The sequence below is a fragment of the Accipiter gentilis genome, chromosome 25 (genome assembly GCF_929443795.1).
Source record: "Accipiter gentilis chromosome 25, bAccGen1.1, whole genome shotgun sequence".
Lineage (NCBI taxonomy): Eukaryota > Metazoa > Chordata > Aves > Accipitriformes > Accipitridae > Astur > Astur gentilis.
This window is the reverse complement of record NC_064904.1, coordinates 12,286,985-12,309,581: the sequence shown is the minus strand read 5'-3', so window position 1 is coordinate 12,309,581 and position 22,597 is coordinate 12,286,985. Positions and strand designations below refer to the sequence as shown.

The following is a 22,597-nucleotide window of genomic DNA, read 5'->3' as shown; positions in this document are numbered from 1 at the left end:
CTCATAAGAATGGGAGCTTTGAGCCTCACAAGCAGCAGCCAGTAGGAGGCTTTCTGTCCAGGCAAAAAGGTAGTACACAGCACACCTCTTTTTGGAAGAGAATCAACACTTTTCTTAAGAGATATTGGAATACTTTCCTTATTCTTTACCATGTGGTTTAACTTCTATAACATTTTTCTGAAGTGTGACTGATCTTGGTATATGTGATTACTTAAACTAATTTTGAGCATTTGATTGGGACAAAATATTTTTAAATATTTATTTGGGTTAAAAGGAAAATTCAGTTTCATAAACAAGATTAAATGCAGCTGCCACTTCAGGGGAATTACTAGAAGGGAAACACAGTTTAACACCAGAAATTGTTGACACATCCAATTGTAAATGCTTTCAAATACACTGAGGGTGCCTTTCTTTAAATAAATTCAGCTAGAGAAAGGTCTTACTTTTCCTCAAGCTACAGAATGACCTCTAATAAGTCAACAAGACCATCATAACAGAGTACATTCAGTAAATTTTTTGTATTTGAGCATCTGAAATATTAACCAAAGCATTTCTGCATACACTTAGTTATCAAAAATAGAATCAATTGCCCAATCTCAACCATAACTGTGACAGGTAATTTGTCTGGCTCTTTTCAGTGACATATACTACAATGCCAATGCATACACTGAACACAGTCTTTAGAAGTGATGCTCAAAAAAACACAGAGCCTCACTCCCTGAAAAAACTAACACTGCTTATGCAGCAAACCTGATTGTATAAAGAAAATATTCAAGTATGTAATGAAATTCCAAGGATTAAGATGCTTGCTTATCCAATTTCAGATTACTTTCTATTAATTATTTAATTTGGGGGTAGAAGTTCCTATTCAAGGCCATATAACTTCAAGAACATTTCCATCTTAGAGACAAACAACTGAAAAATCCAAGTGTTCTAGGGCTGTGTTTTAGAAAATTCTTATAGACGTACTTTTTTCTTACTTACGTTCTGCTTCATTTGACACAAAAAATCCTGTTCACATGGGGCTGGGAGCTGAACATAAAACTAGTGTCACTCATTTCACAGATCACAAGAGAAAGACTGCCCTAAGTCATATCTTCTATCACACACACAAGCTGTCCACCTACTTAGAGGTCTTTGGAGGGGGGAAATCGCTCGAAAAAACACTTAGCCTTATAGCATACAGAGCTATATTTTGCTGTACAATTTTAGTACAATATATACAGTAGACTGTTTCAAAGCCTCTTTTCTGAAACTAAAATAATGTGACACTTTACATAACTGAACATTTGCAATGACAGTAAATAACCTTCCACTGGGTTTACTGAAGGACATACTAAAAATTACTTTCCTTCTGACTGGCAGTTGGCATTCCATACTTTTAGAAGACTGGTATTACCTGCAGAAATACACTAACTTTAAAGAACTAATGTACTGTCATTCAAAACTCATAATGTTTCAGTTGCAAAAATATGACAATATATTAATAGAATTCAGAATAAGTGAAATCTATTAAATACTAAAATACAGTTTTACAAATTGATTTACAGATTATTTTAAGAATCTAAGAATCAACGAAATACATGCTTTTTTCCACTCAAGAAAACTGTTCTAAAATGTAATTAGCTAGATTTAGTGATAAAGTCTTCATATATAGGCATCGTAGAGGCTTACACTGCTCTTCCTCTCAGCAGTTATTCAGAGCTCCTGTTTCAAAACCTTAACTAGCTGGGGAGGAGGAGAGAGAGAGGGAGTGCACCAAAACTACTGTGCAAAATCCTGAAAAACTCGAAAGCAAACTTTTGGATTTGGATAGACTGTGTAAACTCAGTATCTCGGAAATATTTCTTCTATGTCAAACTAACACCTCTGTAAGACCTTCCATCTTCCACCTTACCCACAGTTAGAAAACAAGAAAAGTAACAACCACAAATGCCAAAATAAAACAGCCCAAATCCTCAAATTTACTGTCTACTGCTCTGGGATTTTATGCCAGTGGGGGAGACTTAGATTTACTGCTGGGCTTCAAAGAACTGGACCCTTCTTGGAAATGAGCTGTTGATAAGCTCCTCTTTCTGCAGCCATAGCTCAAATAGGGATGTTTGGAAGAGGGCAGCTATTACCTGTGGCAGATGGTGACAAGCCACACAGCAACTACCTCTCCACCACACATGAAACAGTTAATTTTTTAAATTAATGTTGTTATAATTAGTTATGAATTAGCAGTTAGATGGGTGTTCATATTTATTAACTTAAACCAAAAGCACAGTTCCTCTATCAAGCATTGTTTCTTATCCTTTAGCAACATTCACAAAGCATCTACACTCCTTAAGACTTCAAAATTCATCCCTTCCTTCTGACCACAAAGGCAAGGAACTTGACCAAATAGCAAAAGCAAAAAAAAAAAAAAAAATCCCCATAACAATAAGATGGAAACAAGCATTTGGTTATCAACTTGGTAAAATCCAGCTTAAATAAATCTCTGAATAAAATATAAGACACTGCACTGAATTAAAAAATGCCCATGAAGACCAGTATCAAATGCAAGATCCCCTCAATTTCAAACTGACACCTGTAACTCCCCTACCTATTAGTGAAGTTTCACCAGCACCAAAGAAATTAATGCTACAGACAGTCCAACTGGAATAAATGAGCTTCAAGTATGTCCTGATTTTATTCATCACAAACAGAAGTACAATGATAACTTACACAACTTTCTGTCAGTTAACACTGTTAAAAGAGAATTATTAGTTGTTAGCTGTCACAGCAAAGGACGAAACAAGGAGTCTTACCAAGAGACCTCTCATGTAGACTCATGGCAAGCTTTGTTCATAGTTGTTAAAAAGTGAATGCAGTAGTCAAATGCTGTCTGAAGCTACCAGAGGAGGTCGACTCACCATCTGTCTGCAGCCTGAAGCAGCTACAAGTTTTTCTGTCAAATCAAAAGAAAAAACGCACTGCAAAGTTGATCATTAAATCCAAAGAGCTGGGCTGTGTTTGTAAGTGGAAGCAAATCATCCAACCTGCTAGCTACAGGTAGCTACAAAAATGAAATCTCACTTTTCTCAGATGACTGGTAGCATTGGTAGCCTTTCTATGTAACTGTTCTGGGGCTGGCTGGGATAGAGTTAATTTTCTTCACAGCAGCTCCATGACACTGTGTTTTAGATTTGTGACCAAAACAATACTCCTAAAAGGAATATTTTAGTTACTGCCAAGCAGTGTTTGCACAGCACCAAGACCTTCTCTGTTTCTCACACTGCAGTCCTTCTGTGAATAGACTGGGGGATGTGCAAGAGGTTGGGAGGGGGCAAAACCAGGCAGATAACCCAAACTAACCGAAGCGGTATTCCATGCCCTATACTGCCATGCTCAGCAATAAAAAGGGAAAAGAGGGAAGTTTCAGTTAGGTTTGCCATCTATTGTTCAGGAACTGGCTGGGCATCAGTCTGCCCGTGGGAGTTGGTGCGTGACTGCCTTCGCATCACTTGTTTCTTTCTCTCTTCTTCCACTTCTTCAAACAGTTTTTATCTCAACCCCAAGTTTTCTTGCTTTTACTCTTCCATTCCTCTTCCCCCCATCCCACTGGGGGTGAGCAAGGAGTAAGCGAGGGGCTGTGTGGTGCTTAGCTGCCTACCGGGCTTAACTCACAAGAATAAAGTATCAGCCCTTCACACAAAATCCAAGCCAGCAAACCATAGTATGTGACTGTATTACCCGCAGATGCTAACAAAGAAATACAGAACATACACCACCATGCCAGTGTGTTGAAATGTTACATAGCTAGCAATGGTTATGACCTGCTATAAACACTTCTGGTTAAGAATGATGATGATAATTTCTTGGTGTGTCATTATCAGTCTCATTCATAAAGAGCACTATACTTCTTGCCTCTTTCAATTCTAAGAGTCAATAGCATCTCAGATGGTACAGATGCCATAAAATCTTCCAAAGTAAAGAATAAGAAGCGTCTCCTCTACCCGGTCTCACCATTGGTCACACATTGTTGCTCACATCATCAGTGCAATATTTGGTTAAATGGAAGTGTTTTTCAAAGGTTTGTTTCATTTTTACCTAGCATCATTCAGTGAGGCAGTTCAAAAGCACATGGCATAACAAGACAGGAGAGCTAACTGCTGTGCAGCACCAGCAACTTCTCAGTTGACTTTCTGTCCAAAAATAGTGCTGTCCAACAGCACACTCAATCAGCACAAATCAGTATTCAATTTGTAGTTCTTACAGATAGGCATAGTAGTAGCCCCAGGTTTAACTAGATGGCTTTTTTATTACAGGACCTGGTTGTCAGTTATGAAGTTCCTTTGCGTATGTGATGTTAAGACACATAAGTTAGGACTAAAGTCTTCTTGTTGCACTCAGAGCTGACTTGGATTTGCAGCTTTTTTCTCCCTGAATATGGTTACACAACAATCCTTGTTCACAAGAAAACACTACACTGAGAAAACAGCTGATGTCGATAGAACTTTCCTTTGTGAGAATTTCATATTTTGCAAAAATGGTAAGTCTGTTTCAAGAATATGCCTTCTGCATGACAGCAAATTATTACTACAGTAGCATTGAAAGATCATAATCAGAATGTAAAACTTAACCACACCTCATGCAAATATCTAAGTTTCCTGTGCTAAAGAGATTATTTTACTTAGGTTTTTTTAAAAAAGCTTTCAAAAGATTTCAGAAAGCGTCAGACAGGATAAAATAAACATCTTCTGTCACCTCTTTTTAACTAAGAAATACTACCTTGTCATTAACAGTCCCATCTTCTAAAGTAGCTGCTGGTATTAAGGTTAGTTATGATGATTTTCAGATAAGGATCCACTTTTCTCTAATGCTACTGCTTATACTAGAGGAAGTTTCCTGTAAACATCCACAAAACCACCTCACTGTTACTCTTCAAGTACTCCTCCGGAGTTATGCTTTGCTATTTTATCAACAAAGCTAAAATCCAGGTATATTCAGCACCCTCAGAACACACACCCCATGTTGATTCATTCTGTTTCCCTGTGGTAAGTTTCAGCTACTTAAATCGGTAAGTTGTATGCTGTACTTACATCACAAGTATATGTAAATATTCTTACTCTGTAATTGTGCTATGCCTTGAACATAGAGCAGAGGGCTTCTAGTTGGTAAGGTACAACGCTATAAGAGCATTGACAAGGAAAGGTCCAGAAGTTTTAATCCTGAAGAAATTTAAAAGCAAGCAATACTTCTATTTAAGTAAATGCTAAACCTTTGCAGCCTCACACCAGTTATTTGATTCCAGAAATCATAAAGTTCCCCCTCACAACTGTGATGTCTGTCAAACAGGAAGAGGCAAAAGAGGAATTCCTAGAACAGATGAGACATTTTGAGTACCAGACATTTTCAGGTTAAAGATTAGAGCCACTAACTGGACTTCCACACCTTCTCACCAAGCCACACAGGCGGCTGAACAAAACCACTTTGAAACTGAGGGTTCTCACAGCAAGTGTCGGGTTCAGATGCATCTCTTCAATACCAAACACACCCAGAATGTAGCTGCCACCATGGATGCATCACTATCTTAGAAGGAATCCTTTAAAGATGACATGTGCTAATACCACACTAGATTGATGCTCCTTTCCCCTCAATCAAGTAAGAACCAGTAACAGACTCCCTAAATATGCTTCCTACTAACTAGAATGAATCAAGCAATAAATGGAATGGCACCTCATACTTAATTTTTTTTATGAGTAAAAGACAGTAATAAACAGAGCACATGGCCCCAGTAGGAACTGTTCTGCCACACACACCAGGCCATGCTCGTTATTGACTGGTGATCCATAGTCAGTCATTAGGAAGATCACCTTCTAAATTAGAGGCTGTGTCTACATTTACTGAAGCCAGTAGGGAAAAACACCCACACCCCTCCATATTAATCTATTCTAGAGTAATTTCATTTAAATTATGCTTACTTTGTGTACTCATATAACTATCGGAATGCAAGTTAAGCTACCTCAATGATTCCTCACTTCTGTATTTGTAAGCAAAATGTCATGAAACCAGCACAGCTAAAAGCCATGGGGAAACCAAATATATTCACCATAAGCTGTAAGAAATCCTCACCACAACAAAGCAGTCACTATTGCAGAGATGCATTTAGATTGCTCTATCATTTCATGTGTGGTTGTCTTCACTCACCTAAACTGATGCAAAAGTTTTACAACCTGCTTACACACAAGCTCTGTCACACAAACCTCTATTTTAGATTGGCTAGCTCTATTCAACCACTCTTACAGTGAAGCATTTATTCTTCATACGGTCTGAAGGCACAGGAGACAAGCCAATGCATGGCCATGCTAGATGTATTCAGAGCTTCTCCACAGGCCTCAATTTCTACTGTTATTTCAGAAAAAGGCTTCTGAAAAGTACATGAGTATTTTACTTACAAAGCTAGAGTAATCTGCAGTGGAAACGATACACACAATGCAATACAATCATTTAGTTACTGCTTACGGAATTGCTAGAAAAAGTATTTTGTACTCTCCTAAGAAAGAGGAAAAAGAGATATTCCTCTTTTCTCCTTCCCTTGTCTAACACCTCCACAAACCAGGTTACACATTCTCCTAACCAACTGACTGAGAAACATCATGTCAAATGGCAGAATTGACAACTAGTTGAAAAAGTAAGAACTGTTTGGTGTGAACCTCCCATTTACTTGGGATTGGGTGGAGAATAATGACTACAGGAGAAAGAAGACGACACTGACACTTTGAAATGCATTTTTTTGGGTGCGACCAAGAAGTCCACAGGATAAAAATAAGCTATCACTGAGGTTTTAAAAAAGTCTGTTCTGTACATAGTCATTTTAAAATAGAAAGAAATAACCTGTGTGTCTTACACAGGGATGCAAGGAAAGAGATCCCATTTTATCCACTGGCTGCCACCCTTATATCCTTATCTATCCAATCAATTTTCAATTAGCTTGTGTTCTTGTAAGGCTGTTTTTTTGGAATAAGGCTCTTTGCTGATGAACCTGGACCTGCCATAGCAAGAAAGGAAAGACCACTAAAACTGCCTGAATTAATTTATGAAAGGAAATCTGCACTTGGGCTCCAGCAACTCTTGCTGCTCCCTCAGTTCAATTTGAGAACAGCATCAGAAAACAAGCCTAAAATATGTTACAGAAAAAGGTGTGGTTATGTTAAAGAGAAAGCATAAGAAATGCTTATTTGAAAAGAGACCCCTTCTGATTTACCTACATAAGAGGCGATATCATTCACTGCAGTTCAAAAAAAATTATGTTATAGAAACAACAGATGCTTGAGGAATTCATTAGATTCCTTGCCTCAAAAATTAGGAAAACAAAGTAAAACAAGGTTGAAGGAAAGTTTTTTAAAAAAGTTCAAAGAATCTTCAGTTTCCATTTTATATTACACACAAAGACAATTGGGGTTAATTGTCTGCTCTGGTGCAGTGGCAGAATAAATTATGGCTTGTTAAAAAAGACAAAAATTATTCATCATTATAGAACTAATGCTATGGTCTCACTCTAGTATTATGTGTTTTAGTCACTAAAACCGTCAAAGAAAATATTCAGAAAAGGTAAACTGAAACTATAAAAATATTGTTTTGGTATGCTACAGTAAGAAAGCAAAAGTGGTAGGACTGAAAATTTTAGAAAATTTACGTGAGTAATAAGATGAAATGCCACAGACAAGAGAAATTCAGAAGCTTAAGACCATAAATCACTTTTAAAAACACAGCATCTCTGAAAATGTACAGACTGAAGGAAAGCGCAAGATTGCCAGATGAATGGTAAGGAGACCAAAACATTTTCCCCCAATAACAAGTCAAAGAAGAGGGGGAGGGGTGGGAGGAGCAAGAACCTAAAGATAAATAGTAAAGATTTCACACCATTTTTACTTTTATTATTGTAATTTTAGGAACTGCCTAAAAATTAATGAGAGGAATCAAAATATAGCCTTCCCTCCCCCAGTTAAATCATAACAATAACTCTAGTTACTAATAAAGGCAAACTCAGTAATGCCTTCAGGGAACAGACCCACTATCATCCAAAGTCAGGCCAAAACTTCCATCCTGACACAGCACTGCAGAACCACAAGTACATTTAGGGACAGTTGGATGGAATTTTAACTCTCCCCAAAGCTTCCAGGATTAAACACTGGCTAGCAACTGCATAAAATACTGCTCTACTTTTAAGTTCCAGTTCCCAATATACCAGCCTCACATGAGCAGTCATCTCTTCCTGAATACAGATCTGAAATGCATACAAAAGTAGAAGCAATACAAATCTTCAGCTTTAATGTTCTCCTACCAATGGAAAAATAAATATCATTCTCAGTATCCTGCTTCACAAAATTTGATGACGCAACCAAAGATTAGGTAAAAAACAAAAAAATCCTGTTGTAGGATTCTCATTTAATTAATTTGCACACCTTCCAGTATGCATCCCTAATTTGCAAAGACACTACAATGCTTTTATACTGTACAGCAGTTTACTTTCAGATTTGATACAGTGGAAAAAAAAGTGGTGACATGTTAACTGTGCTGTAAAGGAGGTGGCAAGGAGCATTTTAATTTCATCTGAAAATCTGTCAGGACAGTTCTGTCACCATAAACCTCACTCCCTTCCTTTTTCATAGTACCACATACAATGCAATGTGAAAACCTTTCAGTTGAAGAGGATTAATACTGACATTTGAATTTTTCCAATGTATAAGTAATATCAGCTTTAATAACAGCCATACACGTCATCCTTTATGTTGTATGACATCTAGAACAGATTTACAGAACCCTTGTTCTCCCAACAGTTCGACATACCAGTGGAGGCAAAAAAGTACGAATGAAAAATACTTACAGGAGCAAAGAGAGTCATTAGAACAAGAAAGAGCAGAAGAGAAAGCATTTCTTATACCATGACTATTGTTTAGATTAATAGGAAGAGACCAGATAACTGGAACAGAAAATGGCTGCTTCAGCGACCTTTGGTGTGCACAATGCCATCCCTGAAAATGAATCTTAAAAATGGATATGCTCAAAATAGTCATCAAGGAAAGAGGGAGCAGGCAACTGACAGCCAGTTGAGAGGGAAGAAGTCTATGGTAAGACTTACAAGTCTGGGCTTTTTAGATCAGTTTGACCTCAATTTCCATCTCCTTATCACTCTATTCCTTTAATTAGATTAATGTGTCTTTCATGGCACACCATAGGTGTTACAGACTGGCTTCTTTAAACACATTTGAAATGTTAATTAGAAATGTGAACAGCTATGCATAGTAATGAAAAAGTGTAGTACCATGAGATTGATGAAATTCATCTGGAAGAAGTATTTAATATAGCAACAAAATCCTGAGCAACTGTCAAATAGCTCTTTTCTGTCAACACTCACTTAACAAAGGCTTTAGATAATCTTTACTAGAGAAAGACTATTCTTAGCTGTTTAAAAATGACAGTAGAACAGCCTGATCCCCCTCTAATGGGAGAAAAGTATTCCAGCATCTCAATAGCTTTAAAGTTTAGTTTGATGATAAAAGCAACATAGTTATTTTTAGCACTCTACAGGCATAAAAATACAGCTCTAAACTGTGACCTACAGCTATGCACAGCCAAGCATCACATCATACGACAGCCTTAACTTTAGCTAGAAGCACATCTGTAGTTGCTTCAGACTATCATTATTCATCTCACTACCAACAATACCTTTGGATGGATTTAGCAACAAGCATTTGAAATTGTTACCATCTTTTTTTAAATTGCTGCCATCGGCAGAACTCAATTCAAAGGTAGGAGATCTTAATGGACTTTGTAGAAAGTATTTGAAAGACCATGTTAGGTTAAATGGATTACTAATTCTCTCTGGTACAGGGGATGAAAAAGAACCTTAAAAGCAGAAAAACTTAAAACTGTCATATTCAGTAGAGAAAGTCATTTTTCTAAGCACAGTTTGAGTAAATGAAAAAAAAAAAAAAAAAAAAAAAAGAAAAACCCTTGTTTTCTTCCAGCAGTAGTAACAGCCTGGAAACAGGATATGCTAGAATAAGAGACCTTCAAGCAAACTCACTGGAAACAACACTGTCCACAGACAACTGCAAAGGTAATTTATATTATTTTATTCCAATTAGTATTCTTGTGTCTGCATGATCTGTAACAAACTGCAATTTAAAAGCCTACTGCACCAGATTTCTATTTCCATATTATGTAAAAAAGAATTTAAAATATAAATTGATACTGAAGTTTTAGAAACAGATCACAGAGTTCCAGCACTTAACTTTATTTAATCCCTTTCAAATGTACAGGTAACTTCAAATTTTCAAGGTTTGGGGTTTTGTTTTGTTGGGGTTTTTTGTTGTTGTTTTGGGGGAGTTTCTTGTTTGGTTGGTTTTGGATTTTTTGTGAGGCTTTTTTAGTTTTTTGTTTTGTTTTGTTTGGTTTGTGGGGTTTTTTTCAACCATATATACTACCAGGATAAAAAATGAAATATATCCAAGATGACAGATAGGCACTTTTAAATGCTGTAAACTTCACACAGTTATATTAACTCAGAAAACAGATGGAAAATATTATAACATGTAAGGCTTGTCAGATTTAATTATGGCTTGGCGATTATTGTTATCACTACCTATATTGTACTGCAAAATATTTTAGGATCAATAATAAAAGTTTTCTTTAAACATTCAGCTGCTAGGAACGAAGTCTACAGGTATAAATATCTATCGGTTGGACAGAAATAAGCAAAATCTACTCCCCCCACCCCTCACAGCTTAAAAATGCCACTTTTTGGCTGGATGAAATGGTCAAAAAATGATTCCTACAAACCCACAAGATATCCTGGATCAGAGGTAGTTACAAAAACCCTACTGAGGGAACTGAAATGGCACCTGAAAGAGCGTGAAAGATTAGTTCAAGAGATTGAAAATGAACAGAAAGTCCAGAAGACTGGCATGGATTACAACTGGCTGAAGAACTACCAAAACCCTCAAGCAACAATTCCAGCTACTGAGCAACGGCAGCTTGAAGTTCTGTGTTCGCAAATCCAGCCTTGCCAAACAGGAACTGTTCTCAGCAGGTAATCATTTCATATTTCTCTAACTTTGAATAATCCATCTTAAGTAACGTGTTTCTTCTAACTAATGCAAGCTTATATTTGGCTCTGATTTTCCTTCCAAAATAACAATGACCATCAACTAGAACACATTTTTACATGTGTTTTAAAAATTACATATTTACTGTAATATGTTGTACTTGAAGGAAGTTTTTAATCAGGATTTTCCTGGTCTAATCCAAAACAAGGGAAGTCTCACATGCTCAAACAAGTGACCTCTCAATACGTTCAGTTTTTCCTCTGTTATTTATCCCCAATATTTATAAAGTAGTAACCCAATAACCAAAAATCAAATTAAAGCACTAATGCAATGTACTGTTATGCAGAAACCCAGCTTCACTGTCCAAAATACCTGAAAGCTTCTAAAACTAGCAAATTACTGTAAAAAAAAAAAATCCCATTTTTTAAAAACAAACACACACCACCCCCTATTTTACAAAGAAAAATTCTCCTATGCCTGTATTTTTAATACATTTTCTAGGGACACGTAGAAACGTCAGAACAAGCCTATGTGCCTTTTAAAGCCCAGAACATACCTAAGGGCAAAGTCAGTTTAAATCAAGTTACCCAGATGGGCCAATTTAAAAAAAAAAAAAAAAAAAAAAAAAAAAAAAAGCATACCAAATAACAATAGCTTTCAATCCTCATAATAGCTGGACCACATCCAGTGCATTGTTAAATAATATTTGGGGGGAGGTGTGTGGGGAAATGTGGCAGCAAAGAATAAATGACACCAGAAGGCAGTAATTTCCTCCTCCTTCCCCTCCCCTCAAAAGGCGAGAGAAGAAACAGAAGAGTTTTCAGTGCTGATGATTAGATTTCAATTTTTGTTTGTTTCTAGATTTCGTGAAGTTTTGGCAGAAAATGATGTTTTACCCTGGGAAATAGTCTACATATTCAAGCAAGTTCTAAAAGATTTTCTTACTACCATTGAGAGAGAAAACCAACAAGATCAACTGGTAGATGCATGGAATACAAATTGCACTGAACATTTCAGCCTGCGTGGAGACAGTTCTAACAAATTGGACAAAGATGAAATCCCCACAGTCTCAAGTTATGTCGACAAAAACACACAAAGCATGTTTCCCACCTTCTCTCATAGAATCTGGAATCTACCCTATTACTACCCATCAAGTTAAGTTGGTTTGTTTCTTTCAAAAACCTATGTAGCTGTTTGCATTTTCTTGTGATTGCCATCCACAAACATACACGCTCCCCCCTTTTTTCCAAGTTCAGAAATTAAAATCCTTGATCATAGATAGTATGTAGTAAACAAACTTTAAATAAGAACTCTCCTTTTATCTTTACAGTTCCTTAAAGATGTTGTGTTTGAAAGCACCTTTTAACCAAAACAAGATGTTTCTGAAAAAAATGTTAAGCATTTTTTTTTAGCCATATACAGCTAGACATATTTAAACAAGAAAGAATGCTTTCCATATTTTGAAATAGAATCAATCCACAAAGTGTTAGGCAAAACTTCTGTACTTGTTACATATGTTTTAGGCTCTATGGGAACTTTATACCGTGTAAGATAAATGGTTTAATATAATATCAGTTATACCAAATAAACTCGTAAATACTTTTTGGAGCTGAATAGTTATTTCTCAACTTCCAGAATAAGTTCTAAAATGAAAATGTCAGAAATTGTAACACGCTGCATGTACTTTTTCTATATTTTTTCCAAACTTTGCTCTGCACCTGCTGAAGTACTGTGAAGGCAGACAACTAAATGAAACATCAGATATTTAACAGCATTTAACAACTAGCTCTCTAATCTTCAAGAAATTAATGAATTGTTTTATTTCAAATAGTTGTACTTTGTCATTTGACTTACTGGAAGCTATCCTGAAACCCAGACTCTGCATTAAACTTAAATGTTTTGATCAAACCAGACAGTTCTTATTCTAGAATAGCAATAGCATCATTCATTTCCAAAGCAAGAGGCAATCATTTTAAATTTAACTGAATTTCATGTTTTTCAGTTACCATCATCTGTCACTGTGGGTTCATAATAAAGTTTTGCAAGACTGATTGGATATGTAGTGGTTACGGTCACAGCAGACAATTAGAGCAGAAAATCAATGAAAACATATGCCAGAACTCAGTTTGCTACATTTCCAATTGGGCTCCAATCACTGCATGTAACAAATTTTTACGTATCTTATGTAACCTCTTCATCTCCAGATTTCCTTTTAATCTGTCTGCCACATCATAAAAAATGGGCAAGACTCACGTGGCCCAATTCACAAAATGGACTATTTTGCAAACACAGAGGAAAACTGCTTCCTCTGATATTTTGTTCAAACATACTGAAGAAGACATTCAGATTTCCTCAAGTTGGTAACATACAACTGAAAGATATTTCCTTATGCTCCACAGTTGTGTCCCCCACCCAACAAAGAAGTTACTAATAATGCAATATAAATTGGGTGAAACAAATGGCACAATATTGTCATAAAAGATAAAAACACTATTTTGAAAAAAACTTTGGAAACTTATAATCTAGAGTACATTTCATGTAGAAGAGTGGAACATAATATACACAGAAGGTGAAACAATCAGAATTCTTGCATACACCTAACTGACAAAACACTGGAGGACTAGAGTAAATCAGTTCCTACAGGTTTAGAGTAATAAAAAATTGCAGCTCAATACCAAAAGTAACTGGACCCTCTACTTCCCTTTAACTAAACACACAAAACTTCACAAGCCTGTGCAAACGCATTGTATCTGCACTCAGAGCTGGTATAAACTCTTTGCCCTCCTTTTGTGCAGTTGTCAGTTTGCGGATAAATAACAGAAGTGTTGATCTCAACTTACTCTGCCCTACTGATGCAGAATAAAGAGTATCAGATTCTTTTCATGCAGGTCTAAACAATCCAGACATGGATGCCTGCATGAGGGCAGGAATCGTTTGAAAGAAAGGTTTTTCATCAGTTATAAAGCTCCCCAACGAGTTAAACTTCAAGTACCTTTTCCATATGAAAGAGAGGAACAGGTACTGAGCATATAAAAGGCATTAGCAGAATTAATCTTACATTGAGAATTAACATGCACAATGCTGGTTTCAGAAAATAATTTGTATTTGGTCAAATGTGTATCTCAACTGCTGGAAAACTGCTGACTGGAGAGGAACATAAGAAGGGAGAAGAACAGGTAAGAAGTCAGTTTTTCAGGAATTTGTAGCATTAACTACCAAATTAAACTTACTAACAAAGGTATAGGGTAGGTAACACCCACTTATTACTAAGTTTATTTGCTTATGAACTTTGGTATAAATGAAAAGCACTTAGTTACAAATAACATATGAAACTACTTACCAAATAATTTATGTACTGTAAAATAATTATTCAACATTCAAGGATCTGTCAATGAAAATAACATGAGAAAAGCTAGTAATAGTGCTAAGGGACTATGGGGGCCAAAAAAATCAGCCCAAATCATCACTGTTGCTCACTGATTTACAAGTTAAATGCAGAGAAGCACACTCTGTGAAAATACTGTTCCGTAATGAGCAAATAAGTTTACTCCTGAATCTCATTTATCACTTGCCACTGCCAAAATTCCTAAGCTACACACCTAAATCAGAATAAACCACGTCTTCTCTAAGATTGTTCCAGTTTTTCACCAGCACTTGCCAGAATTTCACGCCAGCGCTAACGCACTTCAGAGAAAGCAAATCCTACACATAGCATGTCTAGCGATGATCAAGACAATAGACTTCACTAGCAAATCAGAAAACAACTTAAGTATTAAACCCACAAAAACACATCTATGCACACCTGGACTGCAGCCACAAACGTGACCGAGGGCGTTAGGCTGGAAGCCAACAACCGCACCACCCTGGGGCCACGCAGAGTGGGGAAGGAGGGGGGGCAGTCCAGACCCTGGGGGTCACGGCTGCGCACATGAGAGAAAGGAGGCCACCGGTGCCCTCGCAGACGGCCCTTCACCCCGGCCGTGAGGAGCGGCTCCTGGCCACCAAGAGCAGAGGCTCAGCACCCGGAACTCACCCGGCAGCCGTTAACGACTCCCGTGCAGTGAGGGGGCCAGGAGGGCGCCAGGGGGGATTGCACGGGGCGCCGGCCTGCGCCTCCTCGCCCAAGAACTCGACAGCGGTCACGGCTTTCCCGATGGTGAACCACTCCCTGATCTGCTCCGCGGTGAGCTGCCGCAGCATGATGGCGGCTGCACGCGACCCGTGCCTCGCACCCCTCTTCCCGCCGCGCGTCTACACCGCCCCTCTTCCCGCCCTCGGCCCGGCCCCGCCCCTGGCACGTGACCCAGAGGGCCGGGCGCCTCCTGCTGTAGCCGCAGCTGAGGCGCGGCCGCGGGCTCCCGAGCGGCGAGGTGGGCCACCCGCCCCGCCGGCTCCCTCCTGTGCTCTTCCCAGGGTAAGGCTCCCTCCCTCCTCGGCCAGGAGGGGCGTGGGGTAGTCAGTTTCCCCCCCTCACACCCACAGAACAGTGGCCGAGAGCTGCTCTGGAATCCCAGGCCTTGCCGTCACCTGGAGGAAGTGGCCTACAGGCGCGTAGATGCCTCAGCGCTCCTGAACCTGCCGCAGTGGGTGCCTGCTGGTCCGCCAGGATAAGCTGTTCTATAAGGGACACGCTACAGAAAGACTCAGCAGGCTCTTCCTGGCATTGTCCTGGCGTTGGACTTGCCGTGTTCCCTTTTCGGGTAGGAAGAGTGAGGTGCAGATGGGGTGAAACGCTGGGGTGAGAGGGACCCTGGGACTGCGTCTGGATTTCTACATGAACTCTGTGAGGGCCCCGCAAGGCCCTGGAGTGGCTGAGGGGGCGCGGGGACGTGATGCTGTTGCAAATATTCTGATAAAGAAATCAAAATTTAATCACATAGAAGAGTTAGGTTTGATTAAGAAGTAAAATTGTGAAGCATAATGTATAGGAATGTTAAGTTTGAAATGTAGCCATAGAAACTTTAGGAACTGCGTTATGTGTGACTACAGGAACCTTAATATTGTTAAAGTTTGAAATAGCTAACCATGGAAACCTCACCAGGAAGTTACTGGTTTTTCTATGTTCTGGTTTAAGAAACTAAGGACAGTCATGGTCTTTATGCTGCTTGGAAACCCCTTTACACTTCCCATTACCCTTCCTATCTCGATCTGAGTATCGAAGATTCCAATCAGTAGAGCTAAGTGAAATTGACCCATGATTTTTTTTAAATAAGAATATTGATAAGGTTATATAATCAAAGGACCAATCATTATAAAGGTTAAATTTAAGAGCGAGCATAGTATGCATTTTTATGTAAAGAACTTAAGTAACAGTGACCCGACAGAAAAAATCTATGAAAACGGATGGATTTTGATACTAAGTCGGACACGCCTTTGGGGGAGCCATCCCCCGTGTCCCCAGCGCGGCAAGAAACGAAGTGCCTGCTTCTTAACTTCACACTGGTGTTAAGGAGTTCTATTCCGGATTTCGGTAACGACGGGACTCGGTAGGCGGAGCGAGGCGGCGGCGGCCGCTGTTTCCCCGCGCGCTCCGGGGCGTCGGGCGGGGCCGCGGGGCAGAGGAGGGCGCGCTGGTCCTCCGCCGCCGTAGGGGGCGCTGCGCGGCGGCGGCGCCTCTCTGGGAGCGCTGTCTTCCCTCGGTGGCGCCTCCTTTCCCAGCATCCCCCGCGGCGGTAGCGGAGTTCGTCCCTGCTCGGTGACCTTCGGTGGCGGGCCGCGCGCTCCCGGCTGTAACGGTGGGTTTCGGCCCAAGCGAGCCCCGCCAGTTGTTGGCAGGCATCGCTCGGGGTGTCTCGGGGAGGCAGTTTGGTTCAGCCTGGGGAAAAGGGGGGGACGGGGGGAAGGCGTCGGCCATCGGCGCTCGAGCTCTGACGTTGCCCACCTCCCCCGCGCCCCGTGCGGATGGGGCTGTGGGTCAGGTACCCGGGCTGAGGTGGGGCCGTGGCGGGGAGGTCTGTGAGAAAACGAATCCTGCGTTGTTCCGGATAGATTTCGGAAAAAAGGCCACAACGACGTCGCCCCCGCCGAGGCCTTGGGGAAAGGCTTCTGCCGGGTTTTAGCAGGGTGTTAATTGGAAATAATATTGCGTAGCGGTGGGAAAATCCTTTCCTTCCTTTCTGCTCAGTCCCCTTGTTTGTTAGTATGTCTTGATATTTTGTTACAGCAGAATGACTGCTATTATGGTACCGTTCATCTGAAACTACAAATACTGGAAACTTCGAGGCAGTTGCAGTGTTCTTAATAGTACTGCTGAAAGCACAACACTGTTTCAGGAAATGTCCACAATAATAAATTTGATTGAAATGTCTGTCCATAAAGAAATAAAGATACATGTGGGCTTGTCTATAATTACACATTAATTACCATGAAAATGCTTTCACTTTTCAAGAATTACCTAGATTTTTCCAGTTGCTTTGGCATTGGCTACCCATGCATCCTTTTCTCTTTGATGCTTGCCAAAGGATGCTTTACATTTAGTAATGGCAAATAAGTGAGTAAGCATCACCTCATAGAAGTTCATAGGGTACTTCAGGACATGGTTTAGTGGGCATGGTTAATGGTTGGACTCGATGATCTTGAAAGTCTTTTCCAACCTAAATGATTCTATGATTCTAAGTTTAAATCTGCTTTTGTTTCCTGGGACTCTGATTTACCATATACCACCTATGTGTATACATAGTTGACTTTATTGGGTTGTAATAAGTGTAAATAGTGACTTTATTGGGGTGAAGTGCTGTATCTAAGACAGTATAACACGTAATATTTCAGTGTGATGTGGTGCAAATTTGTACTAACATGTTGTATGGGAGATAGGGTAAGCTTTATTTTAAAACATCTTGCAGTTTTCTATTTGTCTAACAAAGCTGTATAAGAAAAGAGAAAAACATCAATAGGCTTCTTGCTCTTGGGGCATACTTTGAAAGTAAAATATTCATAATAAATTATGAAGTCAGTAGTTTAACATAATTTATTTTGCTATTTTGAGTAGAAATTACCATGTTGGGAGAGACATCTTAGCTGTGGGGGAGGGAGGGAAACTAAATTGGTAGTGCAAGGAAGGAGCCTCTCTAGCTTGTCTGGAATGAGACTTTCCTCCTGAGACAATTTGGAAACATTAAAAAGAGCCGTCACTGATAGGGAGAGAGGAGCCTAGCCATTGCTGCTCTGTAAATGCTCTGTTGAGTCATCTTTGAACCCTTTCATTAGCTGTAATTTATTATTTTTTATTGTCTTAGCCCATAAATAGTAACCTTAACTCTGAATTTTTATTGCCTTGCTTTGGAATAAGTAAGTACTTCTGTATGTTTGGGGATTTTTTTTTTAACCTGTAAACTGCTGTTGATATATATCAGGAGTGTGTATATATATATATCAATATGTATTATCTGTGTATATATATTAAAAACATAGCAGGTAAGAATACAGTTGCAAAACTAACCATTGTAAAACTTCTTATACTTTTCAGATGGTGCAGACCATGCTTCCAAAGTCATTGAGAGCCATGAAATTCTACTTCACAACCGTGTATCAAGAAATATGGGTTGGTGTAGCATTAACAGCTTATGTCTATTACAAAATTTCATATGGTGGTAAGTTACACATTATAGTCTTCATTAGCTGTTACTTTATATATAAGGTTTATAGGTAAGAATATCCTTAATGATTGAAAATATCGAGCAAATAAGAAATGAGCACTCTTACTTAAGGCCAGGTTTCTGCCATAAAATCTACAAGTTTTAATATGCTCAGTGTAGAAGGTTAAACTAACAAAAATACTCAAATACTAGTGTAACTCTGCCTACATTATGAAGATTAGGTAACATTGGAATTGGTTTTAAAAACATGCATCTAACTTGCAACATATAGCCAGGGGCTTCTCCTGTAGACTTGTCCTGAAGGGGAATTAAGACTGTTCTGAACTAGACCATATTTTGATTAGAAGATTTTTTAGAATCCTTATATTTTTGAGTTTTTGCTCAAGGTGTGAAAAAAAAATACAGGTTTTTAAAAGCTTTTTCATAAATCAAATAAATATTTCCAAGGGTGTAGATTGCACAGCCTCTTATGACTGTCTTCCTTGTGAAGAATGTTTTCCATCTATTTTTGTCTGATCACTGTGAATCAGTATTTTAAGAGAGCAATTACAATGGGAATGTAAAATAAGCTATTTTACTTACAAGGGAAGATTTTAAAGCAAACTTTATTCTTAGCGCTTCAGTTTACATCTGTATGTTGTGTGTATGTATATCCATATATTATGTAAAACAGTACCATTCTTTATATGTTTCTTTTGAATTACAGTAGGAGTCTTGATGGGTACAATTTCTAAATGCTTGGAGTCTTGGTTAATTAAAAACAAACAACTTATAAAAAATCAAGACAACATTTACTGACATGCACCATGGAAAGTACATGTTGTACACTTTTTAAACCTTATTCAAGCTAAGTTAGCAAATCATAAGTATTATAATCTAATTGAAGTTTATCTGCAAAAAATAAATATGAAGGATTTTTTTACACCGTCATTGTTCAGCTTGTTTTTTCTTTTTTTTTTTTTCCAGGCAAAAAAGCAGTGGCAGATAGTAAGTATTAAATATCTAATACTCTGTTCTATTTTTTAAATGAGTGCCATAAAAATGAGCTCAGCATATTTTACGTAAGTTTGGGGTTTAAGTTATGGATTTAGAAAATGTTTAAAGACTACTTCACAATATGTAGTTTGTGTTGTATTGATGGTTTTATAACCTAGAAACATCTGTGAATCTGCACAGATGCTACCTCTTGTCTTAAGTTGTCCTTTGCGTAGGTTTCAGGAGTAGAATGGAAGTTGTATGCCTTGATTGTGGAAGGGAGGGATTCTTTTAAATAATACTAACAACCATTTAATGGAATTACTAAAATCGGCATGATCTCAAGAGTAGCTTCTATTTTAGCTGTTAAGAAACTAAGAAGTTTAAACTTGTATTTTGAATTTGTATCTTTATATCCTCTATAAAGTAGTGTTCAGATATTTATGGACAGTTTCTTCTGACATCACATTGGAATTTAGTTTATCATGAGCCGCTCAATCTCAGTTAACTTTCTGCACCATGATAGCCCATTTGCTCCCAGCTGACTTTGTATATACAAACATTATTTACATTTTATGATGTGTAATTAGTGAAAATACTGCCCAGTAGGCTTAAGGATAATAGCATAAACTTTAATTTAGAAAGAACCATACCAAAATTGAGGGAGAATGGATGTTTGCCTATGATAGTGCTTTTAAAACTTGCGAAAGAGGATTTTTAGTATTGGCCAAGTTTATGCATGTAGTTTCAGGGTTTTGTTTTATTTGACAGGGCAGCTGAATCTGCCAGTTCTTTTGCTCAGGTGTAGATACAGTTGTCTGTTCTAGGTTCTGAGCTATGTTCCTGAGTTGATTTGCTCTACTGTTTGAACAGTCTAAATTGTGTCTTTGTTTCAGAGTCCTCTGGTGCTGGCCATCATTAAAGACACCTTCTCTTCTTGGAGTATGAATTTGGTGGTTCGTCATCTTTACTGTAAATGAAGCAAGTTACAACCATAGGGAAGTCAATTCTAAAACTGTACCTGATCCATCTGCTGTAATTAGAGAAAGAATAAATCCAGTGAGCAACAAGAAATTAAACATCTTGGACAAAGTATGCTGGAGTGTATTGTTAACCTAATTTTTAGAATACAGATATTTTGTTTTCTACAGTTCTTCCAAGTTCCATGTTAAACTTTTTCAATAGTACTTTCAAAAAGACCAACTTTCTGTAACTAAACTTAATAGAATTAGCCAGTATTTCTTACAATAGCATTAAGCCTCTTTTCCTTTTTTTTCCCCTAATTATATCTTTTTTTTGGTTAGAACTTTTGAAATACTCCATTTACTTCTAAAATGTCATTTAATAGTATGCCAAGTGTGAGGACTTAATTCTCAGCTTTTTGTCAACTAGCAGTGCAATAATTAAGGGTACAAAAAGTTGTTTTTAAAGCCTTACTTTTTTTGAAGAGTTCTTAGTTCTGCAAGGTTTAAAAGCAAAAGCTGTATTGTTATTAAAACACAATGCAAAATATTTACAGAGGTTTTTAAAAAGTAGATTATTGGCAACTATCTTTTTTTGTCCTTCATATTCAGTAGAGCTAAAGAATTATTCTGAAAGGCTCTTCCTTTAGTCACAAATTTTGCAAAGGAGTAAGTAATAACGTGCATATTGTATGAGAAAATTGATAGTACGTGGGCCCTCATCTGCCATTTGAGCTTATGAAAAGCTCAGAATTTAAAGGGAGTAATGAAATCATGCACCGTGGCAGCAGTTAATACGAGCATAAACAAACATTTAACTGACTTCAAAGAATTTTCCTGATAAATTAGAAGTAATATATGTATTACTAGGATGGGTCATTAGTGGTTTTTGCAGATAGCTGTTAAAATAACTCCATAGCTGGTATTGTACTTTGGAGACTCTAGGAACCTGTACTATCTTAGAAAAATCAGTTTTCAGAACTGTACATACTGACATAATGTATAAAACCAAAACTGGACTTCATGTCATGTTTTGGTTAAATTTAGCCTAATCTGCTTTTGAGAAGATTTAAGAGGTTTAAGTCATTTTAATGACTTAATGCTTACGTACATCTTTTTAACTACTTCACTGAAACATGTTAAATCTTTCAGCTTGATTAAAGTTTTGCTTTTCAATCTCTCTGACTGCAGTATCTGGCCATAAATTAAATTTGTATTTGAATATTCAGGAACTTGAGAACCTTACCTGCTGATGGCAAACATGCCAAACACTGTGTTGCCTTTAATTTCTTCAAAATTTATACTTCTGCTTAAGCTTAATAGCTGTACCTACTGTGAGTAGAGTAAAACTATCAGTTGTATTTCTCTGAAAGCTTTTTAAAAAAAGGCAGGTATAGCATTACTCAATTTGAAAAGAATAGGTGACATCTTTCTTTCACACATTCTTGACATTTTTTCCACCTTCCAATCTTCCTTCTTGCTGCATCTTCCCTTGATATGTTTTAGCAGATTCTTTCATCATTTCTATATGGGTTTTTTCAGTGTTTCCCCACTGCAGAAGAATGAATGACAAGTAGAAAGAACTCACTATTTGTTTCTTTACATAAAACCAAAAGCATCCAGAAGAAGGGAACAGAGAACAAAAACTAGAAGAAAATTGAGCTTCAAATGAACAGATATTAGGCCAGTGGTGATTACAGGGTGGGTCAGAGTTGTGGTATACTTAATAAGTGGTTCAGATAGAAAATTTATGCCAGGTAAGGAGCTATATGTGCATTTGTAATGCAAATTTATGATCACTAAGTTATAGTTCCTAAAATACTACACATACTTCAAATGACCTGCTTTAGCAATTTTCCAATTACAGAGCTTAGGAAAACAAGCTAGGGAAAAAACATTAATCACTGCAGGATTTGCTTCACCTTAGCCAGAATGTAGCACACTGGGACTGAGCTGTATCAACGTGCTGCCTGATCTCCTAGATGTT

General features: G+C 38.0%; 3 protein-coding genes across 8 annotated transcripts in view; 2 read left to right on the top strand and 1 right to left on the bottom strand.

The window, feature by feature from the left end:
* Nucleotides 1-15,320, bottom strand: part of TDRD9 (tudor domain containing 9) — an 82,862-nt gene extending 67,542 nt beyond the window's left edge. For 4 of the 6 annotated variants that reach the window (XM_049828345.1, XM_049828347.1, XM_049828346.1 and 1 more), the window contains exon 1: nt 15,112-15,320. In XM_049828345.1, coding sequence (XP_049684302.1) covers nt 15,112-15,278 — 167 coding nt within the window. In that variant the 5' untranslated portion in view covers nt 15,279-15,320. Of the gene's footprint in view, nt 1-8,854; nt 8,899-15,111 lie in introns of those variants that run through there. The other 2 variants (XM_049828351.1, XM_049828350.1) reach the window with 1 other exon arrangement.
* On the top strand, nt 8,809-12,300 carry RD3L (RD3 like). Its single transcript, XM_049828354.1, has 4 exons — nt 8,809-9,098; nt 9,999-10,090; nt 10,757-11,062; nt 11,940-12,300. Exons 3-4 carry the CDS (start codon nt 10,764-10,766, stop codon nt 12,235-12,237), a joined length of 597 nt encoding a protein of 198 aa, XP_049684311.1. The 5' UTR covers nt 8,809-9,098; nt 9,999-10,090; nt 10,757-10,763; the 3' UTR covers nt 12,238-12,300.
* Nucleotides 15,321-16,712: 1,392 nt separating the features above from the next.
* Nucleotides 16,713-20,743, top strand: ATP5MJ (ATP synthase membrane subunit j). The gene is made up of 4 exons (XM_049828544.1): nt 16,713-16,813; nt 18,544-18,667; nt 19,640-19,660; nt 20,545-20,743. The coding sequence occupies exons 2-4, from the start codon at nt 18,544-18,546 to the stop codon at nt 20,568-20,570; spliced, it is 171 nt and encodes a 56-aa protein (XP_049684501.1). The 5' UTR covers nt 16,713-16,813; the 3' UTR covers nt 20,571-20,743.
* Nucleotides 20,744-22,597: the final 1,854 nt, after the last annotated feature.

What these genes read in the sequence shown, in the direction of transcription:
- RD3L (XM_049828354.1), top strand. Translation starts at nt 10,764, where the DNA reads ATGCCACTTTTTGGCTGGATGAAATGGTCAAAAAATGATTCCTACAAA. An exon ending in ACAGGAACTGTTCTCAGCAG is followed by an intron (nt 11,063 to 11,939) that starts GTAATCATTTCA and finishes GTTTGTTTCTAG; the next exon opens with ATTTCGTGAAGTTTTGGCAG.
- ATP5MJ (XM_049828544.1), top strand. Translation starts at nt 18,544, where the DNA reads ATGGTGCAGACCATGCTTCCAAAGTCATTGAGAGCCATGAAATTCTAC. An exon ending in TTACAAAATTTCATATGGTG is followed by an intron (nt 18,668 to 19,639) that starts GTAAGTTACACA and finishes TTTTTTTTCCAG; the next exon opens with GCAAAAAAGCAGTGGCAGAT. An exon ending in CAAAAAAGCAGTGGCAGATA is followed by an intron (nt 19,661 to 20,544) that starts GTAAGTATTAAA and finishes TCTTTGTTTCAG; the next exon opens with AGTCCTCTGGTGCTGGCCAT.